At 43.9% G+C, this 16623-nt stretch overlaps 1 protein-coding gene across 4 annotated transcripts in view; it reads left to right on the top strand.

Annotated features, from left to right (window-relative positions):
* The window catches only part of NFRKB (nuclear factor related to kappaB binding protein), a 36236-nt gene extending 20397 nt beyond the window's left edge, over positions 1-15839 (top strand). For all 4 annotated transcript variants that reach the window (XM_084782596.1, XM_084782597.1, XM_084782598.1 and 1 more), the window contains exons 18-26: positions 493-616; positions 1095-1174; positions 1314-1528; positions 1627-1897; positions 2490-2702; positions 6178-6945; positions 11491-11597; positions 12396-12531; positions 12643-15839. In XM_084782596.1, coding sequence (XP_084638722.1) covers positions 493-616; positions 1095-1174; positions 1314-1528; positions 1627-1897; positions 2490-2702; positions 6178-6945; positions 11491-11597; positions 12396-12531; positions 12643-12768 — 2040 coding nt within the window. In that variant the 3' untranslated portion in view covers positions 12769-15839. The remainder of the gene's footprint in view (positions 1-492; positions 617-1094; positions 1175-1313; positions 1529-1626; positions 1898-2489; positions 2703-6177; positions 6946-11490; positions 11598-12395; positions 12532-12642) is intronic.
* Positions 15840-16623: the final 784 nt, after the last annotated feature.

The raw sequence follows: 16623 nt of genomic DNA on the forward strand, positions 1-16623 counted from the left end.
TGAGTGCTGGGATTACAGGCGTGTGCCACTACACCTGACTCTGTTTTTTTTTTTTAAAGATTATTTTTTTAAATGTGTGTGTGTGTGTGTGTGTGTGTGTCTATATTAACATATACCATATGAGTATAGGTGTCCATGGAAGACAGAAGAGGGCCCTGGAACTGGAACGAGTTGAGCCATCTGATGTGGGTTCTGGAAACTAAACTCTGGTCCTTTGGAAGAGCAATAAGTGCTCTTGACTCCTCTATTACATAATAAGGAAAGGTTTCTCCAGTTGGTTAGTTCACAGAATCCTTATAGTGCAGATCAGTTCGAATGTTAGTTGTTCAACATAGTTTTCAAAGTGATTAGTGAACTATTGGATTGACAGCTAGGTTGAGATCCAATCTGTTTTTCTCTGTGATGTACATCTACTGGTTTTCCTCAGGAGTCCAGATAACTTGTATTATCTTGGGTGGACTTGTCACATACCTCCTTTTGCTCTGTTCTTAGGTGAACACGGTAGTGAGTGGCGCACTGGATCGGCTACATTATGAAAAAGACCCTTGTGTGAAATATGACATTGGACGAAAGCTGTGGATCTACCTGCATCGTGACCGGAGTGAGGAGGAGTTTGGTATGTGAGGCCTTTAGTGTGTTGACTAGATGAGGGAGGTGAGCGTCTGCCTTTCTGTTCTAGACCTATTCTGTTTGTTGGCATTCAGTTAGCATAAGATTATGGAAGCAGAATCCAGGCCACCAACAAGGTCTTAGATGTCTTATTTGTTTTTGAGACAGGATCTTGCTGTGTAGGCAGCTTGATGTGGGACTTGCTATGTGAGCCAAGCTGGCTTTGAATTTGTAATGATTCTGCCTTTGTTGCCCTAGTTCTGTGCTTATAGTTGTGCAGATCAAGTCCAGCTTTTTGATTTGCCTTGAGATAGAGTCTAGCCTGTATATCAGGCTGGCTTTGACTTTTTGTTTTCCTGCCCCAGGCTCCTGAGAAGTGAGTGGTAGTACACCTTCTGCTTGGAGAAGCCTTGGTTTTTAACAAAGACCTTCTCATTTAGCAGGCCAAAGGCAAGTTTCCTAAACTGTAACATTCTTGTTTATAGAACGGATTCATCAAGCTCAAGCAGCAGCAGCTAAAGCCAGAAAAGCTCTTCAGCAAAAACCCAAGCCACCACCTAAGGTGGTAAGTTACCTCATGAGAGCATTTCCTGTAGAGATTCTGCTATGAGGCAGCTCATCATAGACACTCGGCTTCTGCCTGACCTAAATGCATCAGGAGCCTTCCTTCATGATGTCTGAAGTAGATTCCTTTTTCTCTCTAGAAGTCCAGTAACAAGGAGAGCTCCGTGAAGGGCCTTAGTGGCCCTTCTGAGCAAAGCCAGATGAGCCTCAGTGACTCCAGCATGCCGCCTACCCCAGTTACTCCCGTAACCCCTACCACGCCAGCATTGCCCACCCCCATCTCTCCTCCACCTGTGTCAGCAGTGAACAGAAGTGGCTCCACCACTGTCTCTGAGCCAGCAAAGTCTAGTTCAGGGTAAGCACCTTTGTTACTTTTCTCCTTCCTTCTCTTCAAAGTCTTCTTGTATTCATGTTCTGAGTTTTGGGGGATTTTCCCCTTGATTTTCCTTACAGTGTTCTTCTGGTATCCTCACCAACAATGCCACAGCTGGGAACGATGCTTTCCCCAGCTTCAGTCCAGACTCCACCCAGTTCTCAGGCCACTGCTCGGGTTGTGAGCCACTCAAGCTCAGCTGGACTGCCCCAGGTTCGAGTGGTAGCCCAGCCCAGCCTTCCTGCTGTTTCCCAGCAGTCAGTGGGGCCAGCACAGACTCTACCACAGGTGTCAGCAGGACCACAGATCCGTGTGCCGGTCACTGCTACACAAACCAAAGTAGTACCCCAGGTAAATGGCTGCTGCATGTCAATGGAATATGGGACTGGGTAGACCCAGAGATGGGTGAGTGAGTTAAACAAGCAGAGCTCGAGGAAGACCATCAAGCCATGTATTGTTGGTATTGATAGTGAAGCTCATTGAAATAGCTCATTGAATGTTCAAGCTTCAAGGAGAACATTCAAAATTGAGAAAGTGCTTTTAGGTACTCTATCTTATATGCTGGAAATAAGACGTTCACTCTCATACCAATACTCTGTGGAAGTGGAATAAAATGTCAAAGGTGGTTCTTCTAAATTCCATGTGCCTTAGCCATGCCACTGGGTACTTGTGTGGCTCTTAGAAAAGATGAGTGGTTTTGTTTTTTGTTTTTTTGTTTTTGTCTCCCTTTCCTGTATGTAAAATGGAAGAATCGCATTTGTCTTCAGTATAAGGAAATGAAATAAGATGTTAAATATAAAATATGAAATAAGATGTTAAATAAAACATTGTGAACACGATACAAATATAGGAACTGCAGTGTCCATTCATATAGGGCCCCTGCTTGCTTTGCTGGTCCCATTTTGGTGTCTAATTGGTCTCCTGACTTCATATCCTGAATTAGGCAGTTATGGCAACAGTTCCAGTCAAAGGGCAAACAACAACGGCCTCTGTGCAGCGGCCTGTACCTGCACAGACAGGGCTTACGGTGACAAATCTGCCTGCTGCAGTCAGCCCAGTGAGCAAGCCAGCAATGAGTTCTCCAGGGACCTCTGCTCCAAGTGCCTCCACGACAGCCGTCATTCAGAATGTCACAGGACAGAACATCATCAAGCAGGTACGGGGACTGGACTCTGAATGGTGACCTAAAGCTAAAGCAAGTGACTGATAGTGTGGGATGTTGCTGAATAGCCTGGGTGCAGTGGAGAATGGTTTGTTGCCTTGACTCATGGTTTGGAGATTTAGCAGGTGAATGCCCCAACCCCCCTCCTCCAAAGGCAGAGCTGCTGTTGTTAATTTATAAATATGGCCTAATAAATGTTTATTATTAGCCTTACAGTTATTATGTCAGTATTATTTAACCTGCTTTCACGATCAATAAAGACACGGACTTGTTACACATTTTAGCCTAGCCTTATCACCTGGGGCATGGCACATACTAATTCCTAAGCTACTTTCCATTATATCCCAGCCTCTGGCCCATGCCATCTGATTCTCATAATTTCTGTTTGTGCTACCTTCCATCCCTAATCCCAAAATACTTCTAAGGTTGTTCATCTGGGCCACTTCTTTCTTTGTGGAACTTCAGAGTTCCTCCTCTTGGCACACGTGACTCTCTTCTATCCCATGATGATCCTCTTCGGATACCTGTTTGCTTCTCCTTCCCAAGATCCTTCTTTCCCAAAGCCTGTGAACTTGGGCCACACCTACCCTATTCTGCTCTGTGCAGGTTTAGGCCTTTTAATCAGCCAATCAAGAATAATTTCTTGGGCTGGAGAGATGGCTCAGTGGTTTAAGAGCACTGACTATTCTTCCAGAGGTCCTGAATTCAATTCCCAGAAACCACAACCATCTATAATGAGATCTGGTGCCGTCTTCTGATGTGCAGTTATACATGTAGATACAACATTGTATACATAATAAATAAACATTATTTTTTAAAAGAATAATTTCTTAGGCAAGGTTACAAACATCATTTAGAGGTATGTGAGTTCTGCTCATAAAAGACTGCAAACAGACCTGGGCGGGAATAGTTAGCTATCACATACAAAACACTAAACCATGCCCCAACACAGAGCAGCATTTATCTCTGTGTATTTCAACATTTTGTAGCTAGGGTTTGGATTTATGTTGCAGTTTCCCTGGGTTTATGCAGTTATCTCCCACTGGCATATTTTACAAGGTTTTCAGTTTGTCACTTATAAAGGCAGAGTATACATTTGTTCTTTCTTGGCTACGAATATGCAAGTATAATCTTTGCACTTTAAAAATAATTGTGCCGGACGTGGTGGCATGCCTTTAATCCCAGCACTAGGGAGGCAGAGGCAGGCGATGGCTGTGAGTTTGAGGCCAGCCTGGTCTACAAAGTGAATCCAGGACAGCCAAGGCTAACACAAACCCTGTCTCGAAAAACAAAATAATAATAATAATAATAATAATAATAATAATAATAATAATAATAATAATAATAATAATAGTGAGGCTGTTGGCCAGTGGTGGCACATGCTCTTAATCCTGGCACACAGGAAGCAAAAGCAGGTGGATGTCTGAGTTCAAGGCCAGCCTGGTCTACAGAGCGAGTTCCAGGATAGCCAAGGCTACACAGAGAAACTTTGTCTGGAAAAAGAATTGTGAGGCCATTTGACACCTAGTACTAGAGCAGTGTCTCTTGTGTGCTTCACCCCACTGTGTGGTCTACGGATGTTAGCCAGTCCATCATGGCAGTGTGTGTATTGTTGTTTTACCATTCTGTAGATGAAGAAACAGCCAGAAATGACAAAATAACATTCTTATACAACAATTACATGCTGTCTTGGGGAATTTAGGCATGTGTTAAACAGGCTGAACCCCTTTGTGGAACTCTTATGTCATAGTAGGAGACAACTAACTAAGTCAGCATCAGATAATAAGAAATATTGTGATGATTTGGGTAAAGATGGAAGATTGAATAGCATAAGTTATTTTAGCCATGATGATGGGGAAGTGGCTTCTCTGAGGAAATGACATTTGAAGGAGAGGAGTGAAGCTGCTGTGCTGTGTAGTGGTCACCTGGAGATACAGTGCTATGTGTGTAGGCCTGGAACGTGTGAGGGTGAGTGAAATCATTGTGGTTGTAGCTTAGTGCATTTGGGGAGGGGGACAGTGGCTACATTTTGTTGCGCTTTGATTCTGACTTAAATATGATGGTGAATCACAGGCAGATTGTGGACTCATCAGTTAATTTGATCGGTAGTTGATTTGTACTTAATTCCCAGATAATGAATACACTCAGTTTGGGAAACAAGAATAAAAGCAAGGAGACTATGTAGAGCAGCTGCAGTGGCCCCGGTGAGAAGATGGAGGGCACTTGGTAGATGCGGTAAGAAGGGAAACTAGCCTGTGTGGTTTGCAGGTAGCTGGAATGTGACTCTAAAAGAAAGAAGTGTTGCTGTGGGCTCTGGATGGCATGAGTTAGGTATAGTGGTGTCATTTACTGAGAAGGGGAGACAGTTGGAGTGGAGAATGTGGGGCACACAGATTAGTGTATTCCTGCAGATTGGACAGCACCTGTGTGGGGTATGGTAAAAAGTACTGATGAGACTCATCATCACTGTGTGCAGCTATGGAGTAGATGTGACTGGGACCTGGATCTGCATTGTTAAAGGGAATGTCAGGTGAGGAAGCAGAAGTAAGTAAATACTAGGAATTTAAAAAGAAATGTTTCTAAAGACAGCATAGAATTTGGAGTGGAGTGTTATGTGCAGGTGAATCATGAAGCAGTCAGATTTGATAGTTTTTGTTTGTTTGTTTGTTTGGATGGCCAGTATCGTTTGTATTTGTTTGCTGTAACAATGATGGAGTAGAAGTGACACCAAGAGGAAGGTGATGAGTAGACTGAAGGGGTTAAGCTATGACACATTAGGTACTGTGATGCTAGTGGTGATGAACCCAGGGAGTCTGATTCCACAGCCCCTTCTTGGAGCTAGTGCACTACACTGTTGGTCAAAATAAGTGGGCTGACTGTAAATAGGTGGGTTTAAGATGCTAGAGGACTGGGGGTGGGGCCCAAAGACAGCCAGATATGTGCTGATAGTACTTGCTGCTTAGTGATGGCATTATGACTAGTGTTTTAGCTTTAAAAAAAATATTTTGCTAAGTTATATGTGTGTACTTGTGTGTGGGAATATATATATATTTATCCACAAAATAACATATATTGGTGTGCTTTAAAATATTCCAGTTCTTGTGTGTTGTGTGGTGGGGCCCTGAATTTATCACACATTGTGAGGGTATGTCTTGCTGTATTACACCTCATATATAATTACCCACGCTGCTGCTGGTACCTCTGCCAAAATTCTAGCTCAGGCTTTTCCATTCCTTCCTAAAGCCAGGAAAGGAAGGATAGGTAAGATGCACAGAGTAATTACATTTGAAGTTGGGTAAAGGGTATATGGTTTGTTATATTCTTCTTTACTTTTGTGTTTACCATTTTTCAAAATAAAATGTTAAAGTTAACCTGATATGCATGCCCATGAGTAGAGGTTTACCTAATCCTGCCCCATGGCCAGTTTAGCACTGTGAATCTCTTCATTGTTACTGTATTTCCCATCCAGGTGTCAATCACTGGGCAGCTTGGTGTGAAGCCTCAGACAGGCAACAGCATTCCACTCACAGCCACAAACTTCCGTATCCAGGGTAAGGATGTACTGCGCCTGCCACCCTCCTCCATCACCACAGATGCCAAAGGCCAGACGGTTTTGAGAATCACTCCGGACATGATGGCCACATTGGCCAAGTCTCAGGTCACCACAGTGAAACTGACTCAGGACCTCTTTGGGACAGGAAGTGGCACGACAGGAAAAGGCATCTCTGCTACCTTACATGTTACTTCCAACCCTGTCCATGCAGCTGACAGCCCTGCCAAGGCCCCTTCAGCCAGTGTTCCTTCATCCGCTCCAGCAGGTACTACCGTGGTCAAAGTAACTCCTGATCTCAAGCCAACAGAAACTTCGAATTCAGCTTTTCGTTTGATGCCAGCTCTTGGTGTGAGTGTGGCAGATCAGAAGGGAAAGAACACAGTGGCCTCTTCTGAAGCAAAACCTGCTGCCACGATCCGCATTGTGCAGGGGCTGGGAGTGATGCCTCCTAAAGCAGGCCAGACCATTACTGTTGCAGCACATGCAAAGCAAGGAGCCTCTGTTGCTGGTGGGTCTGGAACTGTCCATTCTTCAACGGTGTCCTTGCCTGGTATAAATGCCACTGTATCTAAGACTGTGGCTGTGGCTTCTGGGGCAACAAGCACCCCCATCAGCATCGGGACTGGAGCCCCCACTGTGCGACAGGTCCCTGTTAACACTACAGTTGTGTCCACATCCCAGTCTGTGAGTAATGTTTATGGTAAAGATTTTAGCCCCCTGTTCAAGAAACTGTTTTCTGGAAGGAGTCAGGTGTCTTAGGGTTTCTGTTGCTGTGATGAAACACTGTGACCAAAAGCAAGTTGGAGAGGAAAGGGTTGTATACACTTCTGCATTGCTATTCATAATTGAAAGAAGCCAGGACAGGAACTAAACACGGTAGGAACTCAAACAGAGCAGGAACCTAGGGGCAGGCGCTCATGTTGAGACCCATGGAGAGGCACTGCTTACTGGCTTGCTCAGCCTACTTTCTTACAGAACCCAGGATCATCAGCCCAGGGATGGAACCACCCAAAATGAGCTGGGGCCTCCCATCAGTACCTGATCAAGAAAATGCCTTACAGCTGCCTCTTTGGAGGCACTTTCTCAATTGAGGTTCCCTCCTTTCAGATGACTCAAGCTTGTGTCAGGTTGGCATAAAACTAGCCAGGACAACAGGATTTTGCTATATAGCCCAGGCTGGCTTAGAATTTGCTATATGTCTGAACTGGTCTTGATTCTTGTTCCTCCTTTATTGGTCTTCCTGTCTCAGTCCATCAGGTATTGGGATTGCAAGTGTGTACTGCTAAAGCCAACCTGGGAGAGTTCTTTAGGTTCAACCCTGTCCCTTAGGAGACTAAGAACTAGGACACTTGTCCTATCCATGTCACTCCATCTGACTTATATGGATTTGGATTGATTGCTTTTGGAATACCATTTAGAAAAATGTAGCAAAAAACAAAAAGAGCAATATCAGAAGTACAGGATAAAGGTACAAAATTATCTTTATCGCCTATTATTGCTCTGTTTTTTATAAGGGCTAATGAATAATGTATGTATCCTTTTAGCCCCTTTCCTGAGCATTCCCTTATAGATGCACCCAGCTAAGAATGTCTTGGGGATCATGTCCTTTTAAGTGATGCAGGGATCTGTTTTAGTGATGAAGGGTCTGTTTCCACTGCTGCCAGTGCCACAGCAGTGCTCTGGGAAAAGTGTTTAAGATGCACTTATTGAAAGTTTTGACACTCTAATTTTGCTACCAAAGAGTATCTATCAGCTATATTGTTATGTGCATAGAAAATGTTTTCTTTGAGTTTGGAACTGTGAATATAGCTCAGTGGTAGGGTGGTCACTTTGCAAGCTCAAGGCTCTGGCTTTTAGCCCCAGTATTGCAGGGGAAACTATTATATTCCTTTGATCTTATCTTGGTTTTGTTTACTTCTTTTTTTCTGGTGATTTTGCTATGTTCCTTGCTGGCCTGGAACTCTATATAGACTAGACCTACCTTAGCTTCCTGAATGCTAGGATGGTACCAAGCCCAGTTTGGTCTGTCATCTCTTAATCATGTATTTGGTTTGGATTACATTTATCAGTATTTTCTTGAATGCTTTCAAGGATCAGGGTGAAAATATATTCACCTTTATTTGCATAAAATTCTAAGTGTAAGAAAAAAATATAGCTTGTTAGTCATTTGAAATAGTCTTGCAGGGTATAGGGATCTTATTTTATATTTTTTAAATTATTCCAAAAGAATCAATTGGGTTTTCCTTTCCTTAATAACTTGAAATGCCTCTTTATTACAAACCAAATCCTCTTATTTCTGTTTCTGTGTATGTATATTATTCCTAGCTTCATAAGAACATCTCTCTGTTGAGAGGTGTATATGGTGCTATATCTCATGATTTTATTTTCAGTACATTTTATGGTAAAAGCCTAGTAATTTAGATAAAAGCCAGATTAGTGAAGGAAGAATGTATATGTTTTTAAAAATCTAACATAGTATGTTACAGAGAAAATAATTATTTCAGTTTTTATATCACAGGAAATGAAATAAGAAGTGAGGAAACTGTCTAATGTATTTCTGGTTTCCTGGTACAGAAAGGCTTTTCCTTGTAAACACTTAGTCTAGGCTACGATAGTAAGATTGGGTGGTCAGCAGAGGGCGGAGCATGCACTCTACCACTCCTGAGTCAACTTGTCAGTCTCATTCTAGTCAGCATGTTGGTAGTCTGAGAAGTAAGCATTTTTCAGAAAACAGCCATGAGCAGATCTGTATAAAGGTATTATCTAGCTCTCCTACTGCCTGGTGCTGTCTTGTAGTGCTCTTTAATGGGCTACAAATAGTGACTAAACTGTATTGAGTCAATTTGGAGCCTGCAACTTTGTGTCAGTGTCCCTGACTTCCTTATACATAACCTGCTCATAGGAAATAGCCATCGTCTCCCTGCCCCTACCCTAAGCCTTATTCCCCTTGTATTTTTAAAAGCAAGTAAGATTTACACATGCTTATAAAGTACTGGGCCAGTGAGAGTGGCTCAGTGCGAGAATACCTGCTTAGCATGTGGGAGGCTTTAGGTTTCGTCCCCAATACCAGGCAGTTGGGGAGTGGGAGGATAATTTTATTAGTGACCCAGCATCGGAAGCTAGACAGCCTAAGAGTAGGTGGCATGGTGACTCTTTGTCTTCTTGGGCCTTACTAACTTCGGTGTTAGTTTTTTATCACTTGGCTAAGTTTATTAGTAATGTCCCCTAACTTACCTCTCTTATCTCTGGAGAAATGCGACTGTTCTTATCAGATTGTCCTGGTGCCCACCCCATGAGCCTGCATTCCATTGGGGTGCTGTTCCTTTTCTCTTTCACGCTAGAGGTCCCCTGTCCTTGCTCACCATGTAGTTGCAGAGTATCCAGCACTTTGCCATGTGTTATGGATACCCAGACAGATAGCATTGACCGGGGGGGGGGGGCTCAGGATCTAGGACTGCACACTTTGTAGTTAAGGTACAGAATTGTTTGTTTCCATGATAGATGCAAATTATGAAAAATCACATAAGGAAGAAGTGGGTAATTTCAGCTGACTTATTTCTTACAAATTGAGATAATACTTTCTATAGGAAGTATAACTGTCTCCATTTCTTTTTGTTTGTTTTTTTATTTTTTTGTTTTTTGAGTTTGTTTGTTTGTTTGTTTTTGAGACAGGGTTTCTGACTTGCTTTGTAGACCATGCTGGCCTCAAACTCACAGTGATCCACCTGCCTCTACCTCCCAAGGGCTGGGATTAAAGACATGTGCCACCACGCCCGGCATACTGTCTACATTTCTACAGGTGCTTCTACCAAATGTTTATGAAAGAAGCAGTATAACGATAGTCTAAATTATTTATTTATTTATTTATTTATTTATTTATTTATTATAAATACAGTATTCTGCCTGCATTCCAGAAGAGGGCACCATATCTCATTATAGATGGTTATGAGCTACCTTGTGGTTGCTGGAAATTGAACTCAGGACCTCAGGAAAAACAGCCCATGCTCTTAACCTCCTAGCCATCTCTTCAGCCCCTAAATTTTCTTTTTAAAGTAGAAGTAGTGGAATCACTTAATTGTCTATGAGGTCAGCATCATCCTTACACCAGAACCATATTGCAGTTAAGCAAAGCTGTAGACCAGTGTCTTTCATGAACCTAGATAGAAAGGTTCAGTAGAAATAGAATTATATATATATTATATAAGGAATTATACCCAGGAGCTTGAGAGATGGCTCTGTATTAGCATTTGTTTTTGCAGAAGACCCAGCATCCACATGGTGGCTCATAACCATCCATCACTCAAACTCCATGGGATTCAGTGCCATGTTCAGACTTCCTGTGGCTTTAGGCACATGTGTAGTGCACATATGTACATTTAGGTAAAACACACATAAAATTAATCTAATTTTTTAAAAGAATTATACTCTTATTAGTCAAATTTTATATTGCTGTGACAAAATGCCTGTCATAAACAGCTTAAGGGAAGGAAAGATTAGTTTAGGTTCATGGTTCAGAGGTTTCAGCCCCAGTCTTTTGCTCTGTGATTCTGGGCCAATGGTGAGTAGTAGGAGTGTGCCTCAGGCTGCCCAGCTCATGAGAGGAAGCATCAAGTGAAGCAGGAACCTGGGAGTCAGGCTAGCCAAAAGCACCCTCCTGCCTACTTCCTCCAGCTAGACCTCACCTCCTGGAAGTGTCCATAATCTTCCACATAAGTCGTGCCAGCAGTCGGTGGATGAGCCTGTGGGAGCCATTGCATATTTAAACTATACCATTGCACCCCTTGTCCCCAAAGGCTCTACACATAACAAAATCAGTTTCTAGCATTGTTCAAAAGTCCCAGTCCCAGCTGAGTGTATGATGCATGCCCATAGTACTAGCGCTGGAGCAGCTGAGACCCGAAGACTCAATTGAGGGCGAGGCTGGGCTATACAGAGAGACCCAGTCTTAAGCTCTATTCCCCCAACTCTAGTCTAAAGTCCCTTCTGAGCCTTATAGCAAGCTTGGAGCTTGAGCTCCTCATGACAGTTGCTGCTCTCTGGTAGTGCAAGTGGCATAACTTGAGTATAAGCCAGTTTATTGGAGTTGCTTGGGTTCTGACTGCAGGTATATTGGAGCCCTTGTGGGAATGAGGGTTAGAAGTGTCTGTAGTGCTCTCACTTCTTCTCTGTAGACACTAGCTGTTTGCTGTATCTCCGTCTGTCCCACAAAGCTAACTGTTTTCTTCATAGGGAAAGCTGCCTACAAGGATCACAGTTCCTCTCTCTGTGATTAGCCAGCCAATGAAAGGCAAGAGTGTGGTCACAGCCCCCATCATCAAAGGCAACCTTGGTGCCAAGTGAGTGCTATTTGTAGAAGAACAAACACATTTTTGGTTGCAGAATGGGAAGGTGGTTGGCACCTAAAACATTTTCATGAGTAATGTACATTGAATGAATCCCCGGCACTATTTTGGATACAGTGATTAAGACACAAAAGAGCCATTCTGTGCTCGGCTCATGTTGTAGAGTAGGGAGAAGAATATAACAGAAGCAATAAAGCAGTAATACAGTGAGTTACCACTCAGAAGGAATACAAGGAGAGAGGGGACCGGATGTTGGGATGGGATGGTGTAAGGGATCCTTTTCTTTGATATTTGAGCCCAAGCTTGACAAGTTTGGAAGTTGCTTTCCTCTGGCCCTGACTTGAGAAGGGAAAAGGGATAAAAGGCCCATCAGGCATTCTGGCATTCTTAATCCTGCTAAAGCTGTTTGGGATTGTGGGGGTGGCCTTTTTCTTTCCTAAGAGGCAGGGATCTTACTGGATTCCTGAAGCTGGCTCACACCTGTACTCTAATGCTTTTACTTCTGGTCCACCTGGGCAAGTTTCTTACCAAGGACATGTGCTTCCTGGCAGTGTCTGACTCTTGATGGCCGTAGAATAGAATAGAGTTTAGGCCATTTTATCTATTATTCTGGAGGCTACTGCCATGGGAAATGTAAAAGTTTAGAAGAAAGGTAGTCCTAGCATACGATTCTATTTGAATTTAGAATGCTGGGATTTTTACTGGGTGCCAGGCCTCTTGATTGTCTCCCATTCAGTATTTATCTTCAGCCTGAGTGATGTGCTCACATCTACGTCTGTTTGCCTCCCACAGTCTCAGTGGACTGGGCCGCAACATCATCCTCACAACCATGCCAGCAGGAACCAAGCTCATTGCTGGCAATAAACCAGTGAGTTTCCTTACTGCCCAGCAGTTGCAGCAGCTTCAGCAACAAGGTCAGGCCACACAGGTAAGGTCCAATGCAGACTGTTGACCAGCTCAGGCTTGTCTGTTTCCTTTGCTTTTTTAAATTCATGAGAGCACTTGCAGTCCACTGATAGCCTCCTCTCTTTGCAAGCAGGTGCGCATCCAGACTGTCCCGGCGTCCCATCTCCAACAGGGCACAGCTTCTGGCTCCTCAAAAGCAGTTTCCACTGTTGTTGTGACCACGGCTCCATCTCCTAAACAAGCACCTGAACAACAGTGACTGTGAAAGGCTACTTGTTAAGAGGCCAGGCCTGGTGTATCCCAGCTGACAGGAAGGGAGCAGGGAGTTTGCATTGTTCCTCTGAGCTCTCCTGCGTAAGGCAGGATGGCGGAGGATGATGGCAGCTGTGGCCTAGATTCTGCTGCCACGCTCCAGAAAGAAGCCCTGACAGTGTTCCTTTTTAGGGTTCGAGGGCTGCTCTGTCTAGCCCAGGAGGAGAGAACATCTGCCATGGGAGGCTGCAGTCACACAAGCCAGGGTTACCTCCTGAGTGTTGGATGTCCAGGGAGCAGGCCTGCGGTTGCTGAGCGAGCTGGCAGTGAATAAGCCTCATTTCGTGTGAGGATTTTACTTTTTAGTTTCTGATCCTCTCAGTGACTTGTCAGGATATCAAGTTTTGTGTCCAAAAAATTTTGTGTAACTTATTTTTTTAAAGAACTTACTGTACATCTTTTATCAAATATAAACCTGGGCTTCAGTGCCCCTAAACTGATCACTTACTCCTTTAGCCAGAATGGAACGGAACAAGACTCTTAATAGGTTTGTGGCTTCCTTGTTAATTGAGAGGTTCCATAGTAGGGATATGTAGGGGTAGCGTGGATCCCCTCAAGTGGGACTAGTTTGAACCACTTACTAAAGATGGGTGTCAGAATCTTGGTTGTCCTTGTATCTTCACTTGTGGGCATTGTCCTTGATAAGCCTGTTCACATGGAAGTTGAGAGCTGTGGGACAAGAGGGTAGGGGATGCCGGCCGAGATGCTGCTCTCACACTGCACTTGCTTACGGTCCAGAGATTGCACATTTTGTTTGCTGTAGAACAGCAGTCGCAAACCAGACCTTTAGAGCTGGCCACCTGGTTGGAACATAGGAGGAACGGTGGTGGTGGTGGCAGAATTAGGCACTACCTGGTAGTGCTAGCTTCAGGAGAAGTGAGGCTAAGTTTGATGTTTTTTATTCCTGACCATTATACACTTCTCAGCCACCACCAGCCACAAAAGAGCACAGAAGGATGCTTTTTAAAGTCCTAAGTACTTCACTCACTGCTTGTATCTTACGTGTCTTGCTGTGGTGCAGGGGTGGGTGGAAAGCCTTTCTGCAGGAATAGGGCTTCCCCATCTCTTTGTGAAAGTATCCAAATTATTAAAAGTGTGTTTTTAATTTCTGGGCCTTTAATCATGTCTTTTATGAAGAAATAGAACTAGGGGCAGGCAGAGAGGAAATGGCCTGGTTTAAGTAGTGATGGGTAAGTAGACACTGGGGAACAGAAGGGTCAGAGTGGCTTGCGCTACAGAGTGGCTTTACAATGCATTTGAATCTTACAGCAATTTTGCCAAATAGAATTGTCATCCCTGTTTAATGGCGAGGAGATATACATTTGAGTGGAAATTAAAGAAAACTGAGATGAGTCCTCTGGTCTTGGATTCTAAGTCAGATCCCCGTGTTGGAGATGTAACTCAATGGGGAAAGAAAGCGCCAGTTAACTACCAAAACCCTGGGTTGGATCCCCAGCACCCCTAGAAATAGGGCCTATAATATAATCCCTGCCATTTCAGAGTTAGAAACTGGAGCGTTAGGACTTGACATTTGTGCTTGGCTCTCTGCAGCTGGCTAGAGGCCCACCTGGGTGCTACGTTCCTGAGTGCAACATCTGTACCTGTCTCAGAACTATAAAAGAAAAATTAGATCCTTTCTAAGTCAGATTCCCTCTGTGCTGAGCCCCTCGCCCTTCTTTCCCCCCAATATAATACTTTTATTGATTCTTTAGGAATTTCACATCATGCACCCCAATCCCACCTACTTCCTAGTCCTTCCATGTCCATCCCCTGCCCCCCCCCCCCTTGTAACCTCTCCCTCCAAATAAAAGAAAAAAGAAAACAGGTTCAGTTTGTGTCGTCCACATAACCTCTGGAGCATGGTCAAACTCCCAGTGGCCCACCCCTCAGACAGAGCAGTCTTTCTCCTCCTGCATTCCCACCAGAAGGCTCAGCTGGAGAGGCCCACCTCGGCACCCCATCCCACTCCTTAAGTGTTCTCTCTGATGGCTTCCTTCCCAAGTTGTTGCCCTTTTTGGGAGTAGGGGCAGGTCGTCACAGGAGTCTTCCATGCCTCCTCTTGCACAGCTGTGTTCATAGCCGTCTATTTCACTGCAAAAACAGCTTCCCTGCCCTTTGCAATTAGCCAGAGCACAGACCATGGGCTTCCACATGGCCACTGGTGACATGTGCTGTCCTGTGTTCTGATGAAACTTGAAGGTATAGGTGGCAGGCCTGGCTCTCAAGCCACAGGTGACAGGGCGAGAGGAACCTGCGCTCTGGACGCGCGCCTGGAGGACTGGCACGGGGGTGGGCTGAGATGGTGGCGCGTGGAATGACTTAACAGTGAGGGGGACAGAAGCCAACCTGAGTGTGTTACACTCCTTTTCCCCACACAAAATGATACGCTGGTTTCTAGACGACAATGAGAAAGTAGGAGATATTCTCAGATATTTACTGTTGGCTAAAACCTATTCTGATTTTACTTAGCAAATCCCATAAAAGTAACTCACTTTTAGTTTCAGATCTGCCCCAAGTTTATATGTACTAGATCACCTGACTGTCTGATTTATACATGCAGACATGTTGGATATGTGTGTCCTAGAGAGCATGACTGTCAAATACAAATCTGGAGTTGACTTCACAAAAAGTCTAGTTTGTGTGCTTCCTAGTCTGTTGTTGGAATAGTAGAGATTAGAAACCTACAGCAACAGTATTTTAGCACATTTGCTTTCTTCTATGTTCTGTATGTGCAGGGACTGGTAACTGAGCTCAGGTCCTATGGAGGAACAGGAAGTGCCGTCTCTCCAGCTCCATGGCTTGTACTTTGTCTAAGAATATTTTGCTAGGGTTGATTATTCAATGAAAGTATCCCAAACCACTGGTTAGAAATACAAAGATACATTTTAATATTTTATATTTAATAGTTGTATGCCAGTCTCTTGAGAATACTGTTTCTTTGTTCTGACAATATAAAAAGTCTCAAATGCATCTCTTTCTATGAAAATAAAACAGGAAATAAGTTCCTTTTCCAACCTGGATCTAAGGAAAGAACACATTTTGTCTTGTTGCTGGTGAGTGGCTCTTCCAGTATTTGTTGAAAGAGATTGGGTTCCTGCCCAGCTGGCAAACCAAAGGGACCCTTGAAAAGGGAGTACCCGTGTTCGCTAATACATGATACTCTCATACCTTGATCCCTGTGTGACTTTCTGTTAGGCCAGCTAGCTAACCTTTCTTCCAAAGAACATGAAGAACTTTCTGTAAAATATCTCTGCTGGTGGTGTGTGAAGGAACAAGGTATAGAACGTGAGAACGACACCAGGCTTTCAAGTTAGAGTGGTGATTGGATTTACCACTTTGTAGCTGCCTGACCTTATCCTGACCAACCTCAGGAGGCCCTCACGTGCTTAAATTACAGGGGCTGTGAGAGTCCACTGAGCCAGCGTGCTGTACAGGTGAAGGGTGTTCTTTCAACTTCACTAAGCTCAGAAGCCTTTTCACACAGGAAGTAATGTGTATGTTTACTTCTCCATATTCTTGCACGACTTGGTACTGTTCTTTATGCCTAGATATAATCTTTCTTTCTTTCCTTTTTTTTTTTCAAGACAGGGTCTCTGTGTAACTTTGGCTGTCCTAAACTCACTCTGTAGACCAGGCTGGCCTCCAACTCACAGAGATCTGCCTGCCTCTGCCCCTCCAGTGCTGGGACTAAAGGCCCCAGGTGTACTTTTTCTAAAGGGCCAACTCCCCATTTCTCCTCTGCTCCTTCCTCTGTGGCTTATGTGTACTCCTTTTTTTTTTTTTTTTAAGATTTATTTTAATT

The sequence above is a fragment of the Acomys minous genome, assembly GCF_964271855.1.
Source record: "Acomys minous genome assembly, chromosome: 5".
NCBI classification, from domain to species: Eukaryota; Metazoa; Chordata; class Mammalia; order Rodentia; family Muridae; genus Acomys; species Acomys minous.